Source organism: Polyodon spathula, chromosome 7 (assembly GCF_017654505.1).
Source record: "Polyodon spathula isolate WHYD16114869_AA chromosome 7, ASM1765450v1, whole genome shotgun sequence".
NCBI classification, from domain to species: Eukaryota; Metazoa; Chordata; class Actinopteri; order Acipenseriformes; family Polyodontidae; genus Polyodon; species Polyodon spathula.
The window spans coordinates 57,490,823-57,516,113 of NC_054540.1; the positions used below are offsets into that span (position 1 = coordinate 57,490,823).

General features: G+C 37.8%; 2 protein-coding genes across 4 annotated transcripts in view; one reads left to right on the top strand and one right to left on the bottom strand.

The window, feature by feature from the left end:
• Positions 1-16,893, top strand: LOC121318923 (probable ribonuclease ZC3H12B). Its single transcript, XM_041256124.1, has 6 exons — positions 1-361; positions 13,184-13,959; positions 14,149-14,288; positions 14,735-14,969; positions 15,062-15,168; positions 15,406-16,893. Exons 1-6 carry the CDS (start codon positions 170-172, stop codon positions 16,830-16,832), a joined length of 2,877 nt encoding a protein of 958 aa, XP_041112058.1. The 5' UTR covers positions 1-169; the 3' UTR covers positions 16,833-16,893.
• Positions 14,810-25,291, bottom strand: part of LOC121318924 (ribosomal biogenesis protein LAS1L-like) — a 23,837-nt gene continuing 13,355 nt past the window's right edge. For 2 of the 3 annotated variants that reach the window (XM_041256128.1, XM_041256125.1), the window contains one exon: positions 21,947-22,963. In XM_041256128.1, the coding sequence (XP_041112062.1) occupies positions 22,888-22,963 (76 nt within the window). In that variant the 3' untranslated portion in view covers positions 21,947-22,887. Of the gene's footprint in view, positions 14,896-21,946; positions 22,964-25,291 lie in introns of those variants that run through there. The other variant, XM_041256126.1, reaches the window with a different exon arrangement.

Here is a 25,291-nt window from a genome sequence, read left to right on the forward strand (position 1 = left end):
TGGAGGAAAGGATGCAGGGGGAGATTTTTCAGCCGGGGGAAAACGCAGCTCGGGGAAAACATTGAATTCGTCGCTGTATTAAGCGTTTGACCCTTTGCAGAATACCGTTTTTTTTGTAACATCGTATGATTAGGCTTTGTTTGCGTCGGTCTTTCATTTTCAATAATAAATGGTTTTGGAGCTGGCAGCGCCCGCGAGAGCAGGCCCCCTGCTGCAGCGCTGTATCCCGCACATCGAGCGTGTTTTCCGGGTAAGGGTCAGCCACAGCTCCGCTGAGTCAAACTGCGGCAGCGCTGTCGCCAGCAGCAGCATTAGGCTGAATATCGGAGAGGGTGAAGAAGGCGACTGCAGAAAGGCAAAAGTAAGTACCACACCGAATGAAATAATTATATTTTATATAAATCAATGTCTTATATTTTGTAACCACGGTGTTTTTTTTTTTTGTTGTTTTTTTTTTTTTCAGTGTGCCATGCACGAACACGTGATCACTGCTAAATTATTCTACAGCACTGGAAACTTTTCTTTTAATTGGTAACAGCGTGTGATTTATATTTTATAATGTATATTTTTGGATGTGCTGTCCATCATTTTAGGAATGTCTTGGATTTCTGTATGTGCATCCATGAAAAAAAAAAAAAGAAAACACCACCACCCGTGCTTTCACAAATGTGACAAGCTGAGTGATTTGACATACCTGACCCCTGTGCTGAAGTGAAGGGTGTGCAGCGGTAATAACAGGCGTTATGGTAATGAAGAGCGGCTATGCGATAAGTCTGAGAAATTGTTAACCCTCAGTTTCAAATCTGTGCCTCGTCCTGTTATTATGTGATGTGTTATTATTGCACACTGGAATAATTCTGAGTTGCACAATTTAGTTGTCGAGTAAACAGAATTGCGGTACAGTACAGTAGCAATTAAGCCGGGTTAGTTAATTAATATTAGTTCACAACACAAGCACACCTACAGAAATACAATCCAGTGTTTGCATGTATTTAGCAGTATTCTGTGCCGCGGAGGCTTGTGATGCGCGGCTGTAAAGGCGGCGCTGTGTCAATGCTTACTGTATTGTAATTGACTGGTTTGTTGCAGCGCCTTAAGTTAAACAGCAGAGCTGAATGAAACGGTTGTCAAATATACAAAGTAATCGATTGCTAAGCCTACTGATTCGCTGCAGTCATTATTTTGTGAATGTACACGTGCTGCCACTCAGACGGGCTTTTACCCAATTAAGCAGCTTGTTTTTTGAGAAGGTTTAAATTTTTTTTACATATTTTTAAAAATAAATCCCTCCCCCCAATAATAACACAGACATGCCGAAATGGCCCAAACAAAATGCATGGTAACTGCAGTACAGACAAGATGCATGGTAACTGCAATACAGACAAGATGCATGGTAACTGCAGTACAGACAAGATGCATGGTAACTGCAATACAGCTGCTAGTACTTAGGGCATTATGGTTTGCTACCCCTTCCGAAATATTTAGCATTTAAGCTTTTATGAGTTTTAGCTTTTTAATAGTTTAAATTTCCTGCCTGTTTACAAAATATTTTTTTATAAGACACCTTCACATTGTGGATGTAGTCAGTGTTTTTGCTAATGTGCTTGGGGCCTGCGCTATGTGAGCTACTTACAGTAAAGGGCCAGGCCCTGAAACCTACGCATTGACAAGCAGCTGTGTGACCTTGACAGGGTCTGATCTGTGAAGAGGAGGAACGTGCCAGGTTAAACCAGGAAATTCCAGCGCTTGACCTGGATAAAGTTGTGTCACACAGACCTAGATCCAGTGTGCTTTTACCTTTAGAAAAGGAAAATATGACAGTGATGTCATTGATCGCATTTACAGTAGCAGTCACTTAAACCAGCCAGAAAGACCTAGAAGAATTTTTCTTTTTTTTTTTTTTTTTGTCAATAGAAGTGAATGAAAGGCACATTGAATAAACAGCTACCCGATATGAGTAGGCACAGACCCTGCACATTTGGGGGATTGGGTTAGTTAATGTCAAGGGAAAGTGTGTTTGAAAACAAACTGTGTGTGTGTGTGTGTGTGTGTGTGTGTGTATATATATATATATATATATATATATATATATATATATATTTAAAATGTACTTTCCAAATATACAGTGCCTTCTGAAGACTTTTCCTTTTGAAATCCAGTTATAAAGTGGACTTCCGGTAAGGTTAAATTCCTCCTCTTCTCTATTTCATTGTTGCAGAATAAATAAAATGGTACTGTAGTAACATTAGTGTCCACCTACTGTAGGCTGCAGTCTCATTAGAAGTTGCATTGAGACTGATCGTTTGCCAATACGTGCAATATCTTAAATGGCATCTAAAATAAATACCTGCATTAAATCAAATATTATTTAAGTGTAGCCCTACAAAACTCAATTAGTTTGGTACAGTGTATATCATATTTTATGTTGGGGGGGCGGGGGGGATGAATATCCTTTCCTCATAAGCCTGTTTTCAAAGTTCATCTACTGCATGTACTTCCTCATGCTGGGTTAGAATCTTACGCCAGGGGACTTGAAAAAAAATACCCAGTCAGCTGCCAGACTGACCTTTTTACTGAAGTAGATGCCAAATGTGTGTACGGCAGGGTTTGATTAATCTATACAGTTATTTTGTTCTATCACTGTCATTGCTCTGTCATTAATTTAAGTTGTATTTCACTGTGGGAGGTATGAGAGCGCTGCTGTCTTACACAGTAACATGGATGCAATATGGTGAACTTCAGAGCCTGCTAGGAACATATTAGCAACCGTGTTTTAATTTTCAGTTTGATCTTAAACAATGGGTAATCTTCTGTATGGGGTGGGTCATTTTCTGCCTGTTTTTGAGAACGCTGCAGTTTGTTCTTTCCAACTGTGTTGAAACCTTATATTGACACATTTCCTGATCCCTTTGCCCTGGAACTTATCACCAGTAGATGAATATATTTTGTCTATAGATACTGTAGTTGATTTTAAAACATGTGCCAGCTTTAGTGGATGCAAGAATGATCAGGTTTTTGGAATACAGATCCACTAGCATGTTTTGTATTTTGTTAATTTAGCAGTTAAAAATAAAATAATATTTAGATAAACCTCATCTTGGCATTTAAAAAATAAAATAAAAAACAATGTTAAACTGTTCAGTAACTGCATGCTTTTATTATCTTTCTATCACTGTCTGTGTATGAGGTTGAAATTACTTCACCATATAGAGGTTAAAATGACTATTATATTAAAACTTCATTATACCATCCAAAGTACTAGGTGCCCAAGAGTAGTGTCACAGTAATTGGTCTTTTGGTGAGCGTGGAAAAAGAATGGCAGCTTGTAGATTTCCTCCTGGGGCAGGTGCTAACATTTGGGGGCTGATCCTTATGAATCATCAATCATTCAATCTTTATTTACTATAGCGCCCGTTGCAACAAGTTGCCACAGAGTGCTTCACATGGGTAAAACAAGAAACTATACATAGCAGAAGCATTAGAAGCAGACCAACACATTAGTAAATACAATATGTAAGTACGATAAAATAATAAAAACAATAAAACATACAGTAAAAAGGCAATGGTGGTACTAATCATTTATATGATAGGCTATAACAGTATGTCTTCAGCCTAGTTTTAAAAGCTGCCATAGTTGGTGCCTCCCTTACTGAGGCTGGCAATTCGTTCCACATTGGTATAGCTGAATGCTGTACCAGCTGTGTTCTTTTTTTTTTAAATGTTTGAAACAGTGAGATAGTTGGATCGGAGCGGGCGACCTGGAACACATGGGAGCAATAAGTCACTCAGGTAGGATGGAGCTAACCCATTTAAGTCTTCATAGGTTAAAAGCAGGACTTTAAAATTAATCCTGTATCGTACTGGGAGCCAGTGTAGGGATGCCAGCACCGGCGTAATATGGTCAAACTTTCTCGTTTTCATTAGGATCCTGGCAGCAGTGTTTTGCACAAGCTGCAATCTGGACAAGACAGTTTGGAATACCAGAAAATAGGGCATTACAGTAGTCTATTTTATAAATTACAAAGGCATGCCTCAGTCTCTCAGCATCCTGTTCTGAGAGAAAGCAACTTAATTTAGCGATGTTTCTTAGATAGAAAAAAAACACTTCAGTTACGTTCCTAATGTGGGATTCAAATGAAAGATCAGGATAAAAAAAAATAAAAAAATGACACCCAGATTTCTAGTTTCTGTCTTTGTCATATCAGTGACAGGTAGTATTTGCAGATGTGGAATCGCCTAGTTCTGATAGATACAATTGGCAACGGCATAGCAGTGAAAGTTTACCCTGTGTCTGCGGACAACATCACCATCCTTATCATGCGGCGGTTCAGTTGTTCATTGAATTTAGATTTATTTGCCTGGTGTTGCTAAGTGGCAGAGGGCACATTGGTGCTTGAGCAGCCTGTAATTTTGCACGCACCTGAATGTTATCCATCCTGCTGTTTACCTAAAACACCTTCTGTGGGGGCGTAAACCTTTTCAATTTATTAAGCCGAGATCGCTTGTGACCTTTTGCCCTAACTCCAATCACGCCTTCGACTTGACATTTAAAACCACCGTCTGGAGAAGTAGGAGCAGTTGACTGTTTCACAGACAGTGGGCCTGCGTTTACATATACATATATAAGGACATGCAGATATTCTGTATGCCTAAATCCTGTGCATGTGGAGCCGGTCTGTAACATATAGAGTAATTCAGTATGGTGCTATATTCTTAAAAATATAGAAAATCAAACAGAATCTCACACCTCTAGTATCTGCTTATAATCCACTTCACCTTGCGAAGGCTTATGACATTTTGTAGTGAGTACTGTATGTGAGCCCTGATCCATGAGCCACAGTAGCCATAGCTGCACCTGATATAATAATCAGATGGTGAAGGTTAGGAAAGTCTTTGTCCTTGTGAAAATAAATGTAAAAAAGACAATTTCACAGTACCTCATTTTAAGTTCTCCAATAAAAGGTTGCATCCAATAGTACTGTTCTGACACTGTCCTACATGCAGGCTCCCCACACCTATCCAGCCAGTATTGGAGGTTGAGCCAAACATTTGCTGTGCTACTCCCCAAATTCCTAGCATCACTTGAACCAAGTGATGGTGCAGTATTTTTGAGAAGATGTTTCCTTTGATGAAGAATACTTTTCCGCCACTGTGCTGATATAACGTGTTGGTATAAAACATGCTGTGAAGTGCTCTGGTGAGGAAGGGTTTTAACTGTCAAGGCAGCAAAACATTATCAGGGTCTCTGACTCATGGGCAAGGGAGTGTTTTCTCTCCCACGCCTTCTTCTGAAAACTACAATTGGCATTTTATATTTTCACATTTTTGTTGATTGTGATATACTTTTATTCAGATCCCCAAAAGTGTATTTCCATTGTATTATGGAACTAGCATCTCTCATGAAATGGCAAGTTAATAAATATCATCTGTTTCCACTACTCTAAAACATTTACACAGAGAAGATGGAAGTTCCACAATTCAGTGAGACAACCTATAACCTGGAGGTCTTTCACATGTGGAAATGACTGACCTTTCAAGGATGGTTTGGGTGTTTTTTGTTTGTACTCCCTTTTTTACGCAAAGGGCTATGGATTCATAATATTCACAATCTAATAAAAAATACCAATCTGTTGGAAAAGTTATCTAGGGATAAAGCATCAAAAGGGTGTAAGATACAGCCCTTATCTGTGTAGGGTAGGAGGTATGTCTTGTCCTAGTGAAGGATAAATAATTCTTTCCTTCAGTTTAAATAAGAAATGTCAGTTTTTTAGAGCATATTAGACATGTGCATTCTTCTATTAAACTTAGTAAGTTTTTTTTTTTTTACAGAGTGTTAAAGTGTTGAAAGAGGCTGTCAGACATTTGCATTCTGTAACTGCAAGAGAGTCTTCTGAAGTAATGCTTGGGGTGCAAGTCACACAGTGATTACTGTTTAACCATGAGTATAATCATTGCAAGTATTCTGTGTTCACTCACTGTGACGGTTTTAAACCAATTTTAGGTAATACTCAAACTCTTTTTTTTATTTTTATTTCAATACCTGAGACGACTTAACATTTATTTTCCTCTTCAATCTTTAAGTTATAGGGCTAGTTCATAGTTCTGGAACTATGACGATATTTAGTTGGTGCATTCTTCAGCCATGTCTGGTCCTGTCCATCTATCTGTCACACTGCATGGCAAACCAACCTTTTTTTACAGACATCTAGCATCTTATAGAGTTGGATTGGATTTTATACAAATTTCCAAGTTATGGTGGTTCTTGGTAACTAAACTGGAATTCCTGTTCTAACAATATAAATGCTTTTTAGGGTCAAATTATATTTATGTACTGGTTTTGCCACGTTCTAATGAAGATTTATTGCAAGAGCCTGACTTTAAAACAATGTACTGTAGTTAGAACTCATCATCATTCTCTTGATTTTAGCTAGGTTTAATACAGGGTGTTGACCGTATGGTACATTCACTTGCTTTCTGTGCCCTGCCTATTGATCACCAGGGTGCCAATGCTTTGATTTCAAATAGCTTGAAGTTTACTAATTTTCTTAAGCTAGATTCTTCTGACAGCAGTAAAAATAGTGCAAAAAAAAATGTATGTATATGGTTCTGTTTTACACCCAAAAGAAAAAAAGAAAGCTTGTCACTAACAGAAAAAAAATCTGTGAAAAAGAATCATTGGTGTTGTGCTTGCAGCCACGTCAACAACAGCAAAAAATAAAAAAAAAAAGATAGCTTGTCACTTTAACAGAAAAAAAAAATCTGTGAAAAAGAATCCTTGGTGTTATGCTTGCAGCCACGTCCACAACAGCAAAAAAAAAAAAAAAAAAAAAAGCTGTCTGTTGAGACCCTGATTTACCTTGCCCCCCTCCCCTTTCTCTGTTGATAATGATTATGTTGCTGCTGCTTTGAGAAATATACGCTCTGTTCTGCCAGTTAGTCGTGACTCTGCTCAAAAGCTGTTTGCGGACGACGAGGCCTGGTTGCTAAGCAACACTCACTGTAGCATCCCTCTCTGTAAGACGGCGGGGGGGTTGTTGAAATACTGCTTTTCAATGACCACAGTATCCGGCTTTTCTAGTTCAAGTACCCCCCTTTTTTGTTTTGTTTCTTTGTTTGTTATTTGGACTACTGCATGATTCCAGGAAGTAGACTAGGTCTTAGTTGGATTTCATTATTATTTTGACCAGTATCATATGGATAATATACGGTAGCTGCTGTATTATGTACAATGTGTAACCCACTGAAATATTACCCTCTGAACTGTTGACTGAGAACACCCTAAATATGAACCTCATATGATGTGATGATTCATAAAGAATGTACAGTAATTGTGTATCTCCTGATCACCCACTGATATTTGATACAGTAGTAGTGGGTGTTATTTTTCCAAACTACTCTTAAAGTAGGCAGCTACAATAGCCATATGCAGTCTGTTGTATTTACTTTACCTATAGGGCCAGTTGAGAGGATTTGAATACTGCGCTTAAGATTTAAGTTCTTAATTAGGGTTAGGGTCTCGAGGGCAAGCAATGGCTTAAAGACAACATTTAATGTGTTCGAAAGGCTGTAGTACAGTTTTATATTGGCCCGTCTTTCTTCACCAGGTAAAGAGCGTGGCCTGTTTCTGCACCTATGCCCCAATTTCTGTATAAATCACAAAAGTAAGACTTGCTGTAAAACATTAGGAAGACTGTTTTAAATACTGTATTGCAAAATGAGCATAACATGAACAGAACAGTAATAAACCAGTGTATCTGATGATTGGATTCGTATATGCGGTTGATTCTTAAAAGCAGATCGATGTGACTACAATAAGCAAAAGCTTTCCTCCGTGCATCAGCAGCTTAAATACTGATTCTTACAAAGGGGGTGTTTGAGCCTGGTTAGGAGGAATGATTTCATCCCAGTGGTTTTGATCACTATATGCGGTTGAGTCTTATATGAGTAATTGTTATAAACGGAATGCACTGTATCACTGTACAGTACAGTGGTTATGTCACATTTCCAGGATATAGTTATTCAGATGTTGGCTGCATGCAGTTCTTGGTAAGTGTTGATTGTCTTCAGAAGTTCCATATTTGAGGTTTTCAGTGAGTAGCCGCCTTGTTTCCATTGTTGCCATTTTACTGTTCTTACAGTTTGCACTGTTTTTTTTGTTTTAATTTTTATCCAGGTGCCATTCAGCAGATAAGAATGTGATGATGCATGTCTTATGTTAAGAATGCAGAAATGTATTAAAGCTGTGGTTAGCCTACATTTAGCTTCAAAGCTAATTTATCATCCAAATGGAACTTTTGCAAGAGGTCATTTTTGATTGAGTGGCTATTTTGTTTATACTGGAATTTGTATAAATTCTTTAAACCCATGTTAAAGGTCAGTTTTTTGTTTTTTTTATAATTATATCATTATTGGAACGAAGTCCTGTTTTTTCTACTTTGTCTTATATTGAAGGTGCCCTGTAATTTTTATAGGGACATGCATGAAGAGCAAAAGGGAGGAAAAAAAATGAAAGGGCTGTGTTTACTCAGTCATTTTTGACCTTACTGAATTAAGCAGTCGTGCCTTGTCATTGCAGCACAGTGATAAATAGTGACAACTAGGTTCAGCGTTTAATTGCCTTTGCCCTGGTGAAACTGTCTGACCTGCAGTTCTGTTGTGTAATCAGTGGTAATCTTTACCTAAGAAATTAATATGGTATTACCAGTATCTGGGGTTTAACCCCTTACATACAGTACACTAGCAGTTCCCTGTGACTACATTTAGAACCACCCAGAGAATTCTTAACCCATTTGTAACCACCCACATTGCTGGTCACTGCACTGTACTCTCATGAATGTTGTCTTTAATACAAATACTTTAGTCATTTGAATTTAATTGCTGGTGATGAAGTTGGATTCTATGTTAATCTCTGTAATAAGTTTTAAAATATAACTAAAATCTTTCTTGAAAATAAACAGAAACACTTTGTAAACCCCTAATAACATTTCCTTAAGATGTTTTGGTGAAGACAGGTTTGGTGAAGGCATTTCGGGCTGTTTTCTTCTTGCCTCGTGGGGCGTTGGCAAAGTGTTGCTGCCCAAGGGCAGCTGTCATTTAAGCTACCAGTGATGTCTGGTGTTCCTGAAGGGTCTGTTTTGGACCCTTTGTTGTTTAAGTTGTATGTTAATGATTTGGCAGCTGTGCATTTCTCAGAATGTTCCAGTGTTGTTATGTTTACAGATGGCACTACATTATATAAAACAGTTATACATCCAGAAACAGACTCATTAGCTTTTCAACATTAGAACAGTCATGTCTAATATTGGTTTGGAATTCATGGGGGTTGGGGAATCTGATAACATGGTCACACCATGCCGATTATGTTTGAAGCAAAGCGAGAAGAATTTGGGGGGTTATTTTTTGTTCCTTTAGAGATGCCCCTCCAAATGGTGTTTTACATCTTTACAAGAGTTTGAAAGAGCTGTTTTAGAGTACAACTGTTTTTGTCTGGGACCCATTTAAAAAATACAATACCAAGAAGCTTGAGTCTGTGCAAAAATGTGCTTGTAGAATTGTACTGAATGATTGGAATCGAGATTCTACTCATGACAACCTTCTTAGTCGCTCTTCTCTCAAACCATTACATGGCAGAAGGTCCTCTTTTATTGTTGTTCATTTCTACAAGGTCCTGCATTCAGTGTATTCTGCCTCTATGTCATGTCTGTTCTCCTAAACGGCCTGGGCTGAAAGTCTCCACAGAGCTGCTCTGATCATCAGCCCTTTTTGCCTTCAGTGGTGTTGTTATTCTTTCTTTGGAACAGCCTTGGGGTTCTGGAATAAAACTGCTGTTCGGTGTAATCTGCCTTTTGAGTTGAACTTGTTTTAGTTGTAATGAAATTTAAATATAAATATCTTTATCTTTTTTAATATGTTTGTGTATGTATACACGTGTGTGTTTGCATTGATATTACTTGGATGTATAGTAATTGTTGTATTGTTAATTATTGAGAGTGGTCTACGTAGGTCTGTCTTTGTATTAGCGCTACACTACTGAGATGTACTTGTGCTGGCCCTGTGGGCACAAAGTGAATAAACTGAACTGAACTAAATTTCCTAAAGACCCCTCCATTTTGTCAAATCAGTATTAACTTCTACAATTATGCAATAATAAACCCTGTTCACAAGGGCTGTTGTTGGATTATTCAACAGTAGTCTAGATCAGTTTCATGCAGGCCTCTATGGAAACTTAATTTAAGCCGATAACAGAACATGCCATTCATCATACAGCACTACTGCTTCATTTGAAAGCCGATATGTTTCAGTCCGGTACAAGAGTCTTCTTGTTCTCTGCACTTACTGTTACTCCTTCAAGCTATGTAAGTTTCATATATAACATTTAGGGGTGGTTTTGATGCCCCTGATTAACACTGATGTCGGATTACCGAGGAAGCATTAGGTACTCAAAGATTAGCAGTAATCGGGGTCTGTGAAACCATAGATTCATGTCTACAGTACTTCCGTAGACAATATTTCCTTTACAAGGTGTTAAAACGTTCTATTTACATTCACTGCATGCAATACTGTTTGACATATTTCAGAACTAGAACAATACCCTGATGCTCCTTCTCATACTTCTCTGTCCTTTTTGTTGCTATAGTCATCCCTACAGTCCAGATGGTGTTAATACAGACGTTACTACTTCATTATTATCATCCTACCCTGCTAATTAGATATGTATTTATTTTTTATTTTTTTGGCAGTTGTCTACAATATCAGCCCCTCAGCCCATTAGTACACCTTGTCTTTATGACTACATTGCTCCAGTTTACAGTATCAGATCAGTGGAAAACTGCAAAATATTTCCACTAATGTCCCCACTGTACATCATATTTGAAATGGTTTATTTCCAAGACTTCCTGCTTTTGCCATCACATAAACTAGTTAATTATTCCAGTCTTTTAACAATGACATTGATTGTAATGAATGTGTATTTAAAAAGCTGTGTTCACTATACCATGATTCTATACTCTTGTGTCTGACAGTCGCACACATTTATGAGCAGTGGGTTGAAACTCCCCGAATTAGAACAGATACTGTAGAACTCTGGTGTATAGCCAGGAGGAAAGTGTGCTGCACGTCACACTAGTGTCACTCACTGCAGGGGGTGTGGCTCTGTGGGGATAAAAGCACCATGGTAGACGCAGGGAAAAGTGCTGTGCTTGTAAAGAAAGACACTTGATGTTCATACCGGATTAAACGGAGAGATTTATTTTCTCATAATAACATTACTCAAGTGATTGCTAACTGTGAGTATTTTATTTTTGTTTAACAAGGACATGAATATATTACTTATTTAGAAAGTTCAGTTACACACACACACACACACACACACACACACACACACACACACACAACATATATATACACACACACACACACACACACACAGATACCTGTACATATTAGTTCTATTTGTGTACAGTAGTTACACATAAGAAGATGCATCAGTATATTTATGTGTTTTTACGTATACATATATGAATGTGTGTGATGTATAACCTGGGTTCATTCTGTAAAATGTTAATTAATTTAGAGTTTCTTTCTATAACAGAAGAATATTACTCACATTGATGGTCTCAGTCAGACTCTTTTTGATGTGGTTTTAGTCTAAAGTTTAAGCTGTCAAGGAAATGTGGGTCTGGCGTCTTTTACTTTTTTTTTTAAATTCTTAGAATTGAGAGCTATTGTCCAACTTGTAAGTCCATCTGTATGGTAAATACTGTAGCTTAGTGAAAATAGTCACTATCTAAAAGAGTAACACAGTTGTACTGCTGATACAGCCGTTGATTTTGAACGAATTTCTGAAAATACATTTACATACTAGACTAAAAATAATGATTAATTTGCATTCAAGTTTTGATATTTCAGCACAGTTTCCCCTGCCAACCAAAAGTCATGGGCTGCTGGCTCATACTGTGGGTCTGGCTGTTAAGACAGTGTTTCCACTTTCAGATCGTGTATTTCCCTTTACTGTACATGTAGATGGGCTTCTTGTGGGAATCCACATGCTTTTATTGAACCGTTTCATTATGAATTGAAAACAAACAAATGCCAAACACATTTCAGAGCATTGTAGTTGTTTTGTTTTTTTGTTGTTTTTATTAGAACCTTGACATGTAAACTAAATACTGAAGTTTAAGATGTATAAGGCAGGAACCAACTAGATATTGAACAATAGCAAGTAAAATTGGACTGGACTGTAAAGCTTTTTGATTTGTTTTTCTGCTTTTTTTTTGTTTTATTTTTTTAATTGTTGTTGTTGTTTTATATCTAACTTGCAGGGTAAAATACAAGCAACAGATCATTGTAATTTTGGAAAGTGTTCTTTCCTAACATTCACTTGGTACAAAGCAAGTGCAAACTTCTGTCATAGGCTACAAATACAGTGCTGATATTAGTGGTAAAAAATGTGCAGCTGTGTTGCCTAAATGACTGAGCTCTGGTGTAATTAGTGAAGAGGGCAGCACTCACGTGATCTTATTAGTTTAGCTGACCGAAAAGGGGAAGCAAGAGCAAGGTAAACTGTAAGTTCCTTGTTGGAAACTTTGTCTAATAGTGTCATGACATCAGAACTGTGTATTGCTCTGCTGTTTATCTAGACACAGCCACATGATTCTTTTGAATAATGGTTTTAATCCCTTTTTTTAAATACATTCTTGTTGTATGCTTCTGGGAGTAGGTGCATGGAAGGCCACAGCTGCTTTCTCTTTTTTTAAATACAAACACACACTTAATCACCAGGCAATACAAAAATGGAACAGGTTTTACTGTGACATTTTGTTTAAGTTTTGAACCCTCAATTGGGGGAGGGTTTTTATGACCTTTTATAAATACAGTATCTATCTACTGTAGAAAATCAAAATAGTAGCTCATAATTGGCATAGAGCATGTAGTACAAACCCACAAGACCATAAGTATGCTAATTCAAATATTTAAAAGGACTATATGCTAATTGTTATTTGATGTTATCAATTGCAGATAAGATGGTTTTGAGGATATTTTACAATGCTCTTTTCAATTCTGCTGTTTTTGTATTTTACTTGTTTTATTTGACATGTTATGGAGACTCATTGCATGAAACTATTATTAATGCTGACTTGTGGTTGTAGATTGAAAATAATTTTTCATTGTTGTTCTTCTTTAGGACTATATAGTTTCACTTGTCTCTCCGGAGCACAGAATAAAGGAACGCTTAACATTAGCGTTGCGTAAACGGCTGCTGACAGTGAAATCCACCATTGAGTATGACTCGCAGGCTGTTGTGGAGATAAAAGAAAATGCTCTTGAGATTTCGGGCGGCGAGCACAACGTAATGACGGCCTGGTCCATGGTGAAGAAGTTGAAAATGGAGAAATGGTCCTCCAGAGAAGAAGTGAACGTTCTCAGAGAGACAGCAGCAGACTGCAGCGCAGAGTCTGAGGACGGCACAAGCTCCGAGAGCGAAACTGAGCCAGCGTGCAACAAGAAGAGGGAGCCACTAATCAACAACAAGCCCCACCGCCAGCTCTGCCGCTCCCCCTGCCTGGACCGGCCTAGCTTCTCCCAGAGCAGCATCCTGCAGGACCTCCGAGCCGACGACGCCAGGGCAGCCAGCTGCAAGCTCAGCCTGGATAAGGAGTACCAGGCCAAAATGGATTTTGCTTTGAAGCTGGGGTATTCTGGTGAACAGATCCAGACTGTACTTAACAAACTGGGTGCTGACGCCCTCATTAATGACATTCTGGCGGAACTTGTGAGGCTGGGCAATAAGGGCGACATAGACACACAGAGTAACGCATGCACGAGCTCAAGCATGTTGGTACCTCGGGGCCCCTGTACAAAGGAAATCGCCAGCCCAGAAATCTCATTGGAAGAGGAAGCAGTGGACAATTTAGACAATTTGAGACCAATAGTGATTGACGGGTCTAATGTGGCTATGAGGTAGGTTTCTTTTAATTGAGTTTTAATAATGTGTGTAAAAGGCACACACCAGAAAATCTTTTCCTTCACCATGAGCTGGACAACGATTTGGTGTTGCCAAGGAGATACATCTGAATCAGTACAGTAGGTCTATAAAATAATATTGAATAAAGACAATTTTTTTTTTTTTGCAAATTGTTTTAATTGTAGTCATGGAAACAAAGAGGTGTTCTCTTGTCGTGGGATCCAGCTGGCTGTCGACTGGTTTCTGGAGAAGGGGCACAAAGACATCACAGTGTTCGTGCCAGCGTGGAGGAAGGAGCAGTCCAGACCCGACGCACCAATCACAGGTACAAAAAACACGGGACATAGTAACCTGCATAACGGCAAAGATGCAAAACCTCTTCAAATGAAACCGTTTCGGCTGGTTTTACAGACACAGATTAGCAGTAGTCATGTGCTACCTTACCTAAGTTAACATTAGGTGGGATAATCAATGTCTGTGAAACCAGACATTTATGCTTTAATATATTAAGTGTATGGTTTAACAGTACATAGAAGTTCATGTACTTCTGCGTTAGCTAAGCGTTATGCAGTGCTAAAATAACATTTCCTTTTAATACCTTAGAGTGTTCCCTGTAAAATGCATGTTGATGGGCATTTTAAAATAATGTATAGTATTTATGCGTTTGTTCCATCTTATCTGTGCTTTACATATCGTCACATTTTCTACATCATATCACAAGGATTCTTTGCATTATATATTTTTTACTAAAATTTTCAAACAACTTCCCAGATCAGGAGATCCTGAGAAAGCTTGAAAAGGAGAAGATTCTTGTATTCACACCTTCACGAAGAGTCCAGGGGAGGAGGGTGGTGTGCTACGATGATCGCTTTATTGTGAAGCTGGCATGTGAATCTGATGGCATCATTGTGTCCAATGATAATTACCGGGATCTGCAGAATGAGAAACCAGAGTGGAAGAAGTTCATAGAAGAGCGGCTCTTAATGTACTCCTTTGTAAACGACAAGTAAGTTGCTCAACAGAATTTGTTCTGTGGAAGAGTATGTTTTATAAAACGAAATAAAAACAAATAATAATAAAAAACCTTTTTAACTGCAGGTTTATGCCACCTGATGATCCTTTGGGGCGTCATGGTCCAAGTTTGGAAAATTTTCTCAGAAAACGACCAGTTATTCCTGAACATAAGAAACAACCCTGTCCATACGGTAAATAATGTTTAATTTAAATAGAAATCTATATACTGTATAAACCACAGGTATTGAATAGTACATGTGTGTGTCTGTCCTATGCATACATTTTCTTGATTATAAATTGGGCATTTGGCCAAGAGAGACTGTCTTATGAGCAAATGAAAATGTTGCTTGAAGAACTTTGTATGCAGGGTTTTTTTTTTTTTTTTTTTTTTTTTTTTTTTTTTAATGGTTTTCCTGATTTTTCTACAGGAAAAAAGTGCACATATGGGCACAAATGCAAATACTACCACCCAGAGCGTGCTAACCAGTCACAGAGATCAGTAGCAGATGAGTTGCGGGCTTTTGCCAAGTTGTCTGCTGTGAAAACCATGAGTGAAGGTGCCCTGGCAAAGTGTGGCACTGGGCCTGCCACAGCTAAAGGAGAGAGCAGCTCTGAAGTGAAACGCATTGCTCCCAAGCGTCAGTCAGACCCCAGCATCCGCTCAGTGGCCTGTGAGCAAGAAGAAAGGCTGTCGGCAGCTCGCAAACCTGAGGCTAGCTCTGTGCCTTCTCTTGTGTCTGCTCTCAGCGTGCCAACAATGCAGCCAGCCAAAAGCCACGCTGCTGGTGCCTTGAACACCCGCTCCGCCAGCAGCCCCGTGCCGGGTTCTTCACAGTTCTCTCAGTGCTCGTCGCTGGAACACATGTCTAGTGTGCAGTATCCACCTATCCTGGTCACCAACAGCCATGGCACCTCCATCAGCTACTCGGAACAATACCCCAAGTACGACACAGGGGGTGCTGATCACGGCTACTACTCCATGTTGAGCGACTTCTCAAATCTGAGCCTCGGCAGCATGCACAACTCAGACAGTTTCTACAGCATGGAACAGGAGCACGGCATGTACACAAGAAACCCCAGCCCTTGCCCTGATCCTTGTATTAGCCATTCGAGTAACGAATCCTCCTACTCCTATGGGGACATGTACATGAGTTCAGGGGATGGAGGTCCAGAGGAAAACGTCAAGTGCCACCTGTCGCCTTCTCAGAACAGGCTGCAGCCATTTTCCCATGGCTTTCACGAGGCTTTAAAAAGAGTGCAGAGTTACGGACCCGACGAGCCCAAACAGGCGCCACGCAAGCAGTCAGTTTCTCATCTAGCGCCGCATGTACAGCACCCCGTGGTCGGGGCCCGTTCGAGCTGCCCTGGGGACTATCCCATACCTGAGAACGTCCACCCGTCCTCGACTTCACAGCCGAGTCGTGCTTTAGGCATGACCAGGATGGACAGTATATCAGACTCCAGACTCTATGAGAGCAACCCCATGAGACAAAGGAGGCCTCCGCTGTGCAGGGAGCAGCATGCCAGCTGGGACCCCCTTCCCTGTGGCACTGAATCCTATGGGTACCACTCTTACCCCTTAAGCAGCAACCTCATGCAGCCTTACTACGAGCGCGTGATGGTGCGAAGCATGCCTGAGAAGATGGAACAGACGTGGAGGTCCCCATGGGAAGGCATGCCTGCAGAGCCTCAGGAACGCCATGTTATCCCAGAGCACCAGTACCAGACCTACCGCAATCTCTGCAACATTTTCCCACAGTATATTGTTCACTCCGTTATGGAGAAGAATCCTCACATGACAGACCCCCAGCAGCTTGCAGCTGTGATAGTCACCAAGTTAAGGTCTGGGCGTTAAAACATTTCATTTTGAAGGCAAAATAAGTATAATATTATATATTTTACGGACAGAAAACAACATAGTTTTAAATAATAATAATAATAATGAAAAAAAGAAATGTAATGCACAAAGTATATATTATTGTGTATATATTTGTATCTGCTCTAGCACTGCTGTAAATATTTTGTGTTTGGCACAAAGACATTTTCATAAAAGGTGTGGAAACCTAAGGAAGTGTATACCTCACTGCATGGATTTTAACTTAAATTGCCTTTTATTCAAGTGACCTCATAGTGATCATTCTTAACCACTTTTAATTTATGCTATTTTAATGTTATTTAAGAAGTGTATTTGCTCCATGGAATATGTTGGGTATTATCAATGTGAAATATTTAAATTTGCTGTCATAACAATTCAATTATTAGAATATTTCTTTCCTTAACAATCTACTTTTTTTTTAAATATAGAAATACTTAGCTAAACACAGAGGCAGGGAAAATGGGCCTTATTTCCCATTTATAGCCACTGACTGTTTCTGAATTGGTTTTGTTATTTGGATAAATATGTTTAGAAAGTAGCCATTGTGAAAACCTATTTCAAAGCTGCTGAGATTATGCCAAAACATTAAGTACTGTTATTGTTGTTGGGTATTAGTTTAAAAGTAGCAGGTTTATTTTATTTTATTTTGTTTACCAACCTTAAAAAGTTACTATAAGACACTTGGGCTTTAAGACACTCCACAATTGTATTTCATGATGCTTTTATGTTTGTTGGTTTAATGTTGCATCAATGTAAAACTAACATCATTTTCCAATTCATACATCGGATTATGGCTCATCCAGGTGGAATATGTATAAAGTATAGTTTTCTGTTAAACCGGTACTTCTCTTTGTGAAATTTGAAAATCCATGTGAGGGTGTGCATTCATTTCCTTGAGTCTCAGGTACCTTGCAAGGTGATAAAAAGAGCCTTCACGGAAATGCACTTTGACTAATTTCCAAACCTTCAGTACCTGCAGTAGGTTTTTTGGGGGGGGTGGGCTGTCGTTCTGCAGCTGAAGCCCTGAAGAGGCTGCCTTTTTCTTTAATGCTGCACTGAAAGGACACCGCCACCCTTTTTAGATTCAAGTTTTATTTAAATATTTTGGAATGTTATTAGCTCGAGCCAGTTCGAGCGGGACTTGTTGACTTCTAGTTTTTTCATGAGAGTCAGGAAGGCCGTGTACGGCCCTCTGTTTCTTCATGAGAAGGTGTGACACTGCCTAAATGTTTCTTACTGTGAAACACTCCGAACGTGAGGCTGCAGTCAGGTTTGTTTCTGGCATTTTGCTACCGGCTTGCGTGCTGCTGTTTTTATTGTTTGTTTTTTTTTCCCAAAAATTCAGCCATAACTTTGAAGCACACACTGATTATTGACACTAGCTTTTGTAAGGCCAATTTGTTTTTTTTGTTTTTTTTAAGGGCAGATATATTTATATTTTTTATTTCTAGGTAACACTAATACTTTTTTTTTTGTTTTAATACAAAATTTGTAGGGGAAAAAAAACAGCTGCTCTCCAAGCATGATAAAATATCAAATTATGTTTGCATGAGGCTGTCATGCTTTTTTATGTTTTTGTTGCTGCCCTTCCATCAAGTTTAAAATCAGCTCTTGTGCCCCTCTTCAGGTACTTGACTTGCTCAATCCTGCCCTGATTGTGCTCCATACTTTTTCTGTTTTAAATGCAGCAAACAGCAATGCCCCAAATGTCCAGAAACGACCTTTGTTTGTTGATACAAATTGTATCTCTTTTTTCTTGATTGTATAAAATATTTATGAAATGTACAGTATCATCTATAGTATAGCTTTAATATCGATTTTTTTGCCACAATGTTTGTGACACTGTGTGTCACTGGGAGTAGCCCATGGGTATGTACTATTTCTTACTGGGCACTGTAGTTTATAGAAAAAAAAAAAAAAAAAAAAACTTTTAAAAACTGCTAGGTGTGCACAAATCTCTTGTGTACTGCTTTTAGCATTATCCTGTCCTCTATCTGTACATGATTTATTATGAATAAAAAGTAAACTGTGTTAATAAAGCTGAAGTATATTGTTACACTGTATTCTTAAAACTGAAAAATGTGTGGTAATTCAAGCGCTGTTGTACCTGATCAGTATAATAAGACATCTGCCTTGCCCGCTATTCTTGCAGTTGCTAAAATTGTTTTGCAAGCTCTTTAAATACTTAGTTTTAAAGCCAATTCGCTCTAAATGTCTACTATAAAATGGCATTGTATTTCTAATGTACTCAAGCTAATATTATAGTTATGTAATCTGTGAAACTTTGCTGGGATCACCACACTTTTTTGTTTTATATATATATATATATATAAAATAAAATAAATAAATAAAGATTATGATTGCAAGTTGCCACAACTTTCTGGCTCGGAATTTTGCCTAAAGTAATAGAAAGCCACTTGGAGGCTTACTGTATTCAGTCACCTATTTTAATGTGAGCCAGTTAAAAAGCAGTGCAAAGTTTATGTGCTGTATTTGAAAGGCAACAAAGGATATATTGGCAGATTTTTTTTTATTTTTAAAAACATTGTATTGACATTCAATAAAGAGGTATCTCTTAATTGGAAGCACATTCTACTTGCATGTTGTTGAGCTAGTCTTAATCTTGAAAATCTGAGATATATTTGAATAGTGCTGTGTCACACATGTCATGTCATAAAATAACACTAGTATATATATAAAACTATTATATGATATATAATCTTATGATATATAATATATAAAAGATATATATATATATTTTGATAACTGAAGTAATGAAACTTTGTTAAGATAACTGTATTCACGATATACAATATAGTGCTATGTGTATACCACAAATATATTAAGAGTTTTCATCTTATATCCTTTATATGATATTTACACAAATGAATTTTGTTAAATATCTTCCAACTTGCCCTCAGTTGCTAAGCTTTATTCATTGTTTAAAATGTTATTGCATACGCTTGTTTCAAGACGTACACTTTTACTATAGCATTTCTTACTGAAGATATGAGATCCGAGACTAAATACAAATTATACTAACTGCATTATTCATTTAATTATCTTAATTCTTATATTGTGTATCTGAAGTTCATTATCAGATTTGACAATCTGAGCGATTTCTGTTAGTGTACTCTGCTGTGCTTATTTAGCTATGTCAAGTCCTTGTGTTGTGCTGAGATGCAGTAGTTTGTTTTATTCTTTGGCTGAATGAAACTTGTTGCTTTAATTTTTTAAACGAAAAATTAACTTTTTATATATTATATTGTATATACTATATTTAATTAATATATATACTATAATATATATATATATAATAGATACATAAAGAAGAAACAACTTTTAAACTTGTTGAAATATTTGAGAAACCCAGACAAACTGGGTTTGTGTTACATTCAGAGTTGCTGTTTCACACCAGGACAAGCAATTTCTTTAAATAAAGCCAATATGTGGTGTTTGTACAGTAATTATAATGTGTTTGGAATAAACATTTGTAAATTGTGCCCAACACATACAGCAATGTCCAGTCGCAGGACCTCGCCTCAAATGATTATCGTCCATTTAAAAGATATAAAGGGTAACATTCTGTTTGAATGTAAAACTATCCATGGAAATCATTCTAATAGAGCTGTCAAAATAAGCAAAGGCACAGAAAACACCCTTTCCCAGCTCCATCCTTTTTATCAATGTTAAGAACAGGAGAATAGTGGAGGTAGGTGAAATATTTTATACATGGGAATTGTTCAATGACACGTGATAGATGCATCATCAGCCTTTAGAATATATCGGGCTGCAGACCCGGTTTCATACTGGAGCAAGCAAATGGAAACATGACAGAACACAGATTCAGAGTTGCAGTGTTATTTATACCTTTGATAGGTGTGGCTTGAAAATCCTTAACTGAGACAGCAAGGATCATTACTCTAATGATCGTACTGAACAAGATTCTAGATGTTGTGAAGGGTTCTCGTCTGTAAGGATGTGTGTGGGCACTTGTATTACCCTGCACTTGTCACCACACACAGCCGCAGCCTTTCTACAACACAACTGCTCCATCTCCTACTGGACATGGAGTACAGAATACTTATTTTAAAAGGTCAAAATCAGCAACAAAATGGTTAGATTTTCACAAAAAATCCTTTCAGTAAGTAACAAGCCAACATACTGATTCCTGATGCAGTGGAGATCAAGATACAAAAGACAAATTTTGTTTATGCTTTACTATATGTTCCTGTGTGTGTATTATAATATATAATAAAAAAAATTTAAAAAGGCGATAACTTGGTTTAAATGTTTCGTTAAGAGCTGTTATTCTAAAATGTTTAACTTGTATTGATCATGGTACCATGAATTAAAAAATGTAGAAAATAATAATTTATTTGGCGCATACGGTTTAATTTCATGGTACTGAAAATGAACAGGCTTGCTTCCCCCCCCCCCACCCCCCACGAAAAAGTTTGTAAGTTGAATGTGGTACGATCATTTTAGTGTTTTAAATACTGATAGTTCTTTAATAAGACTATTACTTTCTAATAAATGCCTGCATTCTCTATTTTAGCATGAAGTGTTATTTTTGTTCAAAGGTAACTTGGTTTTAAAAAAAAAAAAAAAAGTAAATAAAATATACCATGTTAAACTAATTATTTATTAAAACAGTTGTATTGTACTTCCACATGCACCTGGTTTATTGCTATTGAATGTATATGAAGTAAGTATGATGCAACATGATTTTGTTTTAAAATAAATATGTATATATGCACACACGTGGGTACATATTTGACATTTCTGCATTCTTATCAGAAAATTCTGTGTAATGTGTTGCCATCGATATAAAAACTCCAATTTTGGACTTGTCTAAATCGCAACGTGCCAAGATATTTCACTTAACAGGCATACTCTGGACCTTTGTAAGGAAATGTCATACAGATAAAGCAGCCAATACTATCACACCACATACCTGTATTCATATATAAGCCAAGGGCAGTTCCCTTATACACAGACATCTGCTGTCCTACAACCCTATGATACAAAATGCATTCCAGATCTATACAGGATGAGTTACAGTACTGATTGTTAACAGTTAACTGGAATATTTAAGAAGGCTTTATTCTCAGTTCTGTTTTTTTAAAACAATTCAAACATTTTTTTCATCATGTTGTTAAAGAAAACACAAAAATACAAATAATAATAATAATAAAAACAGTAGTTCTACTAGGGTGTTATAAACTCACATGCCAATATCTGACAAGATGTTATTTAAAAGTTTGTTGACAGTCAATTACTTTATTACCATTCACGTTAAACTTGTATTAAAGAAAATGAAAACATTTAAATACCACAGGTACAGTAAATACAATGTTCTTGTAAAAAAAAACAACAAAAAAACAAAACAAACAAAAACGCAGCTGGTGAAATTCAATGGTCTTCCTCAGAAAACATCAGCAAACATAAACATCAAAAACAACTCAATGGGCCGCCTTGCATGTGTGCAATTTAGCAGATGGACAATTTGTATTTTCATAAGTCCATAGTGTAGGTATTTCAGGGCACAGCAAACAAGGCAATAAAGGGGGAAATGTAATTTATTGATTGCACCTAAACTATACCAAGACAACAGCAAATAAATAGCAAAATGTTATTGTGCAGTCTTAAAACATCGCGGTGGGATTTTCTTAGAGATAGTACTGTCTCGTTAGAAGCTAGGCTTGTCGAAGAATCTGTTTCCCAAATTTAAATCAAGCACAACTGCATCAAGTGTCCTATAAAAAAAGCTTCAGAGCATTGTTACGACAGAAAGGTGTTAAGTACACAGATTTACCTGAAATCAGGTAAATCTGCAAGAGTCTGCAGGGCTGCCAGAGAACAAGCAAGCCAGGTTTTACAGCACGAGGAAGAGTGGAATCTGGAGTCACTGTTGCAGCCAGGCTTGTTTCTGTGTAGGAAACCCCCGGCTGTAGAAGGCATTGCTCTGTGCAACTGCTGTATTCAGAGCACACATTTCCCCCTTCTGCCTGTGAATGAAGTATTTCTCCTTCTAGAAAAGCTGCAAGCCACTTTTTAGTTTGTGAAGATCACTTTGTGTCCACAGGAGGCCTTCCGAGATTCCACGGCTGCAATAGGAACAAAAAGTTACCATTTTATGAATACAGGGAGAGGCCACAATCATAACTTATGAGCCACCAGGCTTATTTACCAAGAACTAATAAAGCTTAGGCCTTTTTAATCAGCTTTAAATGGGCAGCACAACTGCAAAGGTCATATACAGGGGTAAACTACGAACATGGTCAATGGCTCAAGGATGTGTCGTTCATGCTCAGCGTCATACGGGTATATCTCAAGACATCATTGTGAAATCAAGTGAGGATCTGAAACTGCTGGGTATTAACCACTTCTTGCTCTTCTTTCATTTACTCTGCATTTCCCAGTAGCAATCAATCATACTCTTAAAATAATAAAAACAACCCTGCAATGGACCTCTCTTCTAGGACGTCGTCCTCGTGATTGTTTAGCAGGTAGATTAGACCGAGCCGATATGGAGCACACATTTGGAGTTAGGACACTCCGAATCCAAAGATTGTTCGCTTCTGTACTGCTGCTCGTCCTCTACATCAAAAGACAGCCCTCACTGACGTCACAGTTTTAAACAACAATACGTTATGATTCAAAGCTTCCACTCCCTTTATGAGCTTTTAACAAAAAGAAGAAGAAAAAATTTATTTTATAATATCTATCATATATATATTATATATATATATATATTATATATATATATATATATATATATATATATAATATAATATAATATAATTTATCTCAGATGAAGAAAATGTGCAAAAGCCCATTGTGGATCAATGACAACCCCATTGAGTCTAGAAAATGGCAAGTCAACTCAACAAAGCGTACCGATAATACTCTGACACTCCCTCACAAGCTACATTGCAGACAGTGAGGATACAGCTTTACAGTAACTTATTTTTAAATGTAAACCTTGATTAAACATGCAGCTTCTTGAATTGCTTTGCATTATACAATGCACCAAAGTTCATAAAAAAAAAATAAAAAAAAGCCCAACCTTATATAAACTCCATTATATCAGCACAATAATGAAATGCCTCTCCCTTTATTCACAAAAAAAACCCACCCTATTATCCACGGCAACTTTCCGGGAGAGCCGCTCTGTAGATCTGTTTCCTTAACAATTACCCTGGGATTTCAGAATCACACTGGCATCATCATGACGAGAGCAGAACAGGACTGAACGAATGAATGCCAGCATTGTGTAATATATTCAGACTCCCACTGCATATTAGAGTGCTAACAAGACTCCGCTTAGCACGACACCAATACGCCATCACTTTTAAACTTCCAATGCACATTTGGAAGAATTCGGGAAGGCTGGTTTCACAGACCCACGGTTATCACTAATCTTGGACCAACTAATGCTATAAGTGCTAAAGCAGGGTCTGTGAAACCAGCCTTGCTGTTTTCTGAACAATGTGACAGAAATGTGTTTCTGTAGATTGTACAAAGACTGTATGACATTTTAGGATTATTTTAGGAACTCCCACATCCAACAATAACCTGAGCTGTCTCCAGACAGAATCTTCACTCGAGGGCATTCTTTGCACAGACCCAGCATGACGCACTTGCACTCCATGCACATGCAACAGCCAGCCTCAAACCCATTTAATAAAGTTACTTTCCACCCACTCACTGCTCTGTGTTCCTACTGGTCTCCTAGCAACTGCTAATAATATCGAAACACTGGTCAACAACTTGGAAAAGCCATTTAAGGGGCATTGTCTTCAAGGCCCAGTTTGCTCGGTTTTTGTGCATTTAAAGGCAATGTGTTCTCTCAGGTCCTTGGGAATTGTTCTTGGCGGGCCACGTGACAAACCGTTTAATAGTTTTCTTCTTACTTCTGTGAAATGTAAAGGTCTCCCTTTCTGGCACCTGCAGCAACAGCAGTTGATGTCACACCTGATCGTATTTCCTCATTTACGGAGGTAATACTGCACAGCTTTTTTGGTTTCGTCAACATTTCCATGTTTGTGGTTTCAGAATCCTTAAACCAGGATGAAAGAAAGGCCTTTCAATGCCAAATAATACAACAGCCGACAGACAAGTGGTACAGGCAATTATGCAGGAATCCAAAACCCCCGTTGATGTTTAAGTTGTTTTATTTTTTTAGTTATCACAGAAATATGGGGGTTACATGCATTACGTTTCCTGTTTATTCCGATAAATAAGGAAAGTGATTGTGAAATATTCTTCTTGTGACAATGACACGCAGGGCTAATCTTCTTTGACAAACGTTTTGACTAGGAGTTCTTCTCAACCTCTTCAGTAGTGAAATTAGTTTTAGGTCACACTTTTTATAGCATAGGTTCTGGTGTCGTTTCCAACCCCACGTGATGAAGAATGACAATCTCTCAATG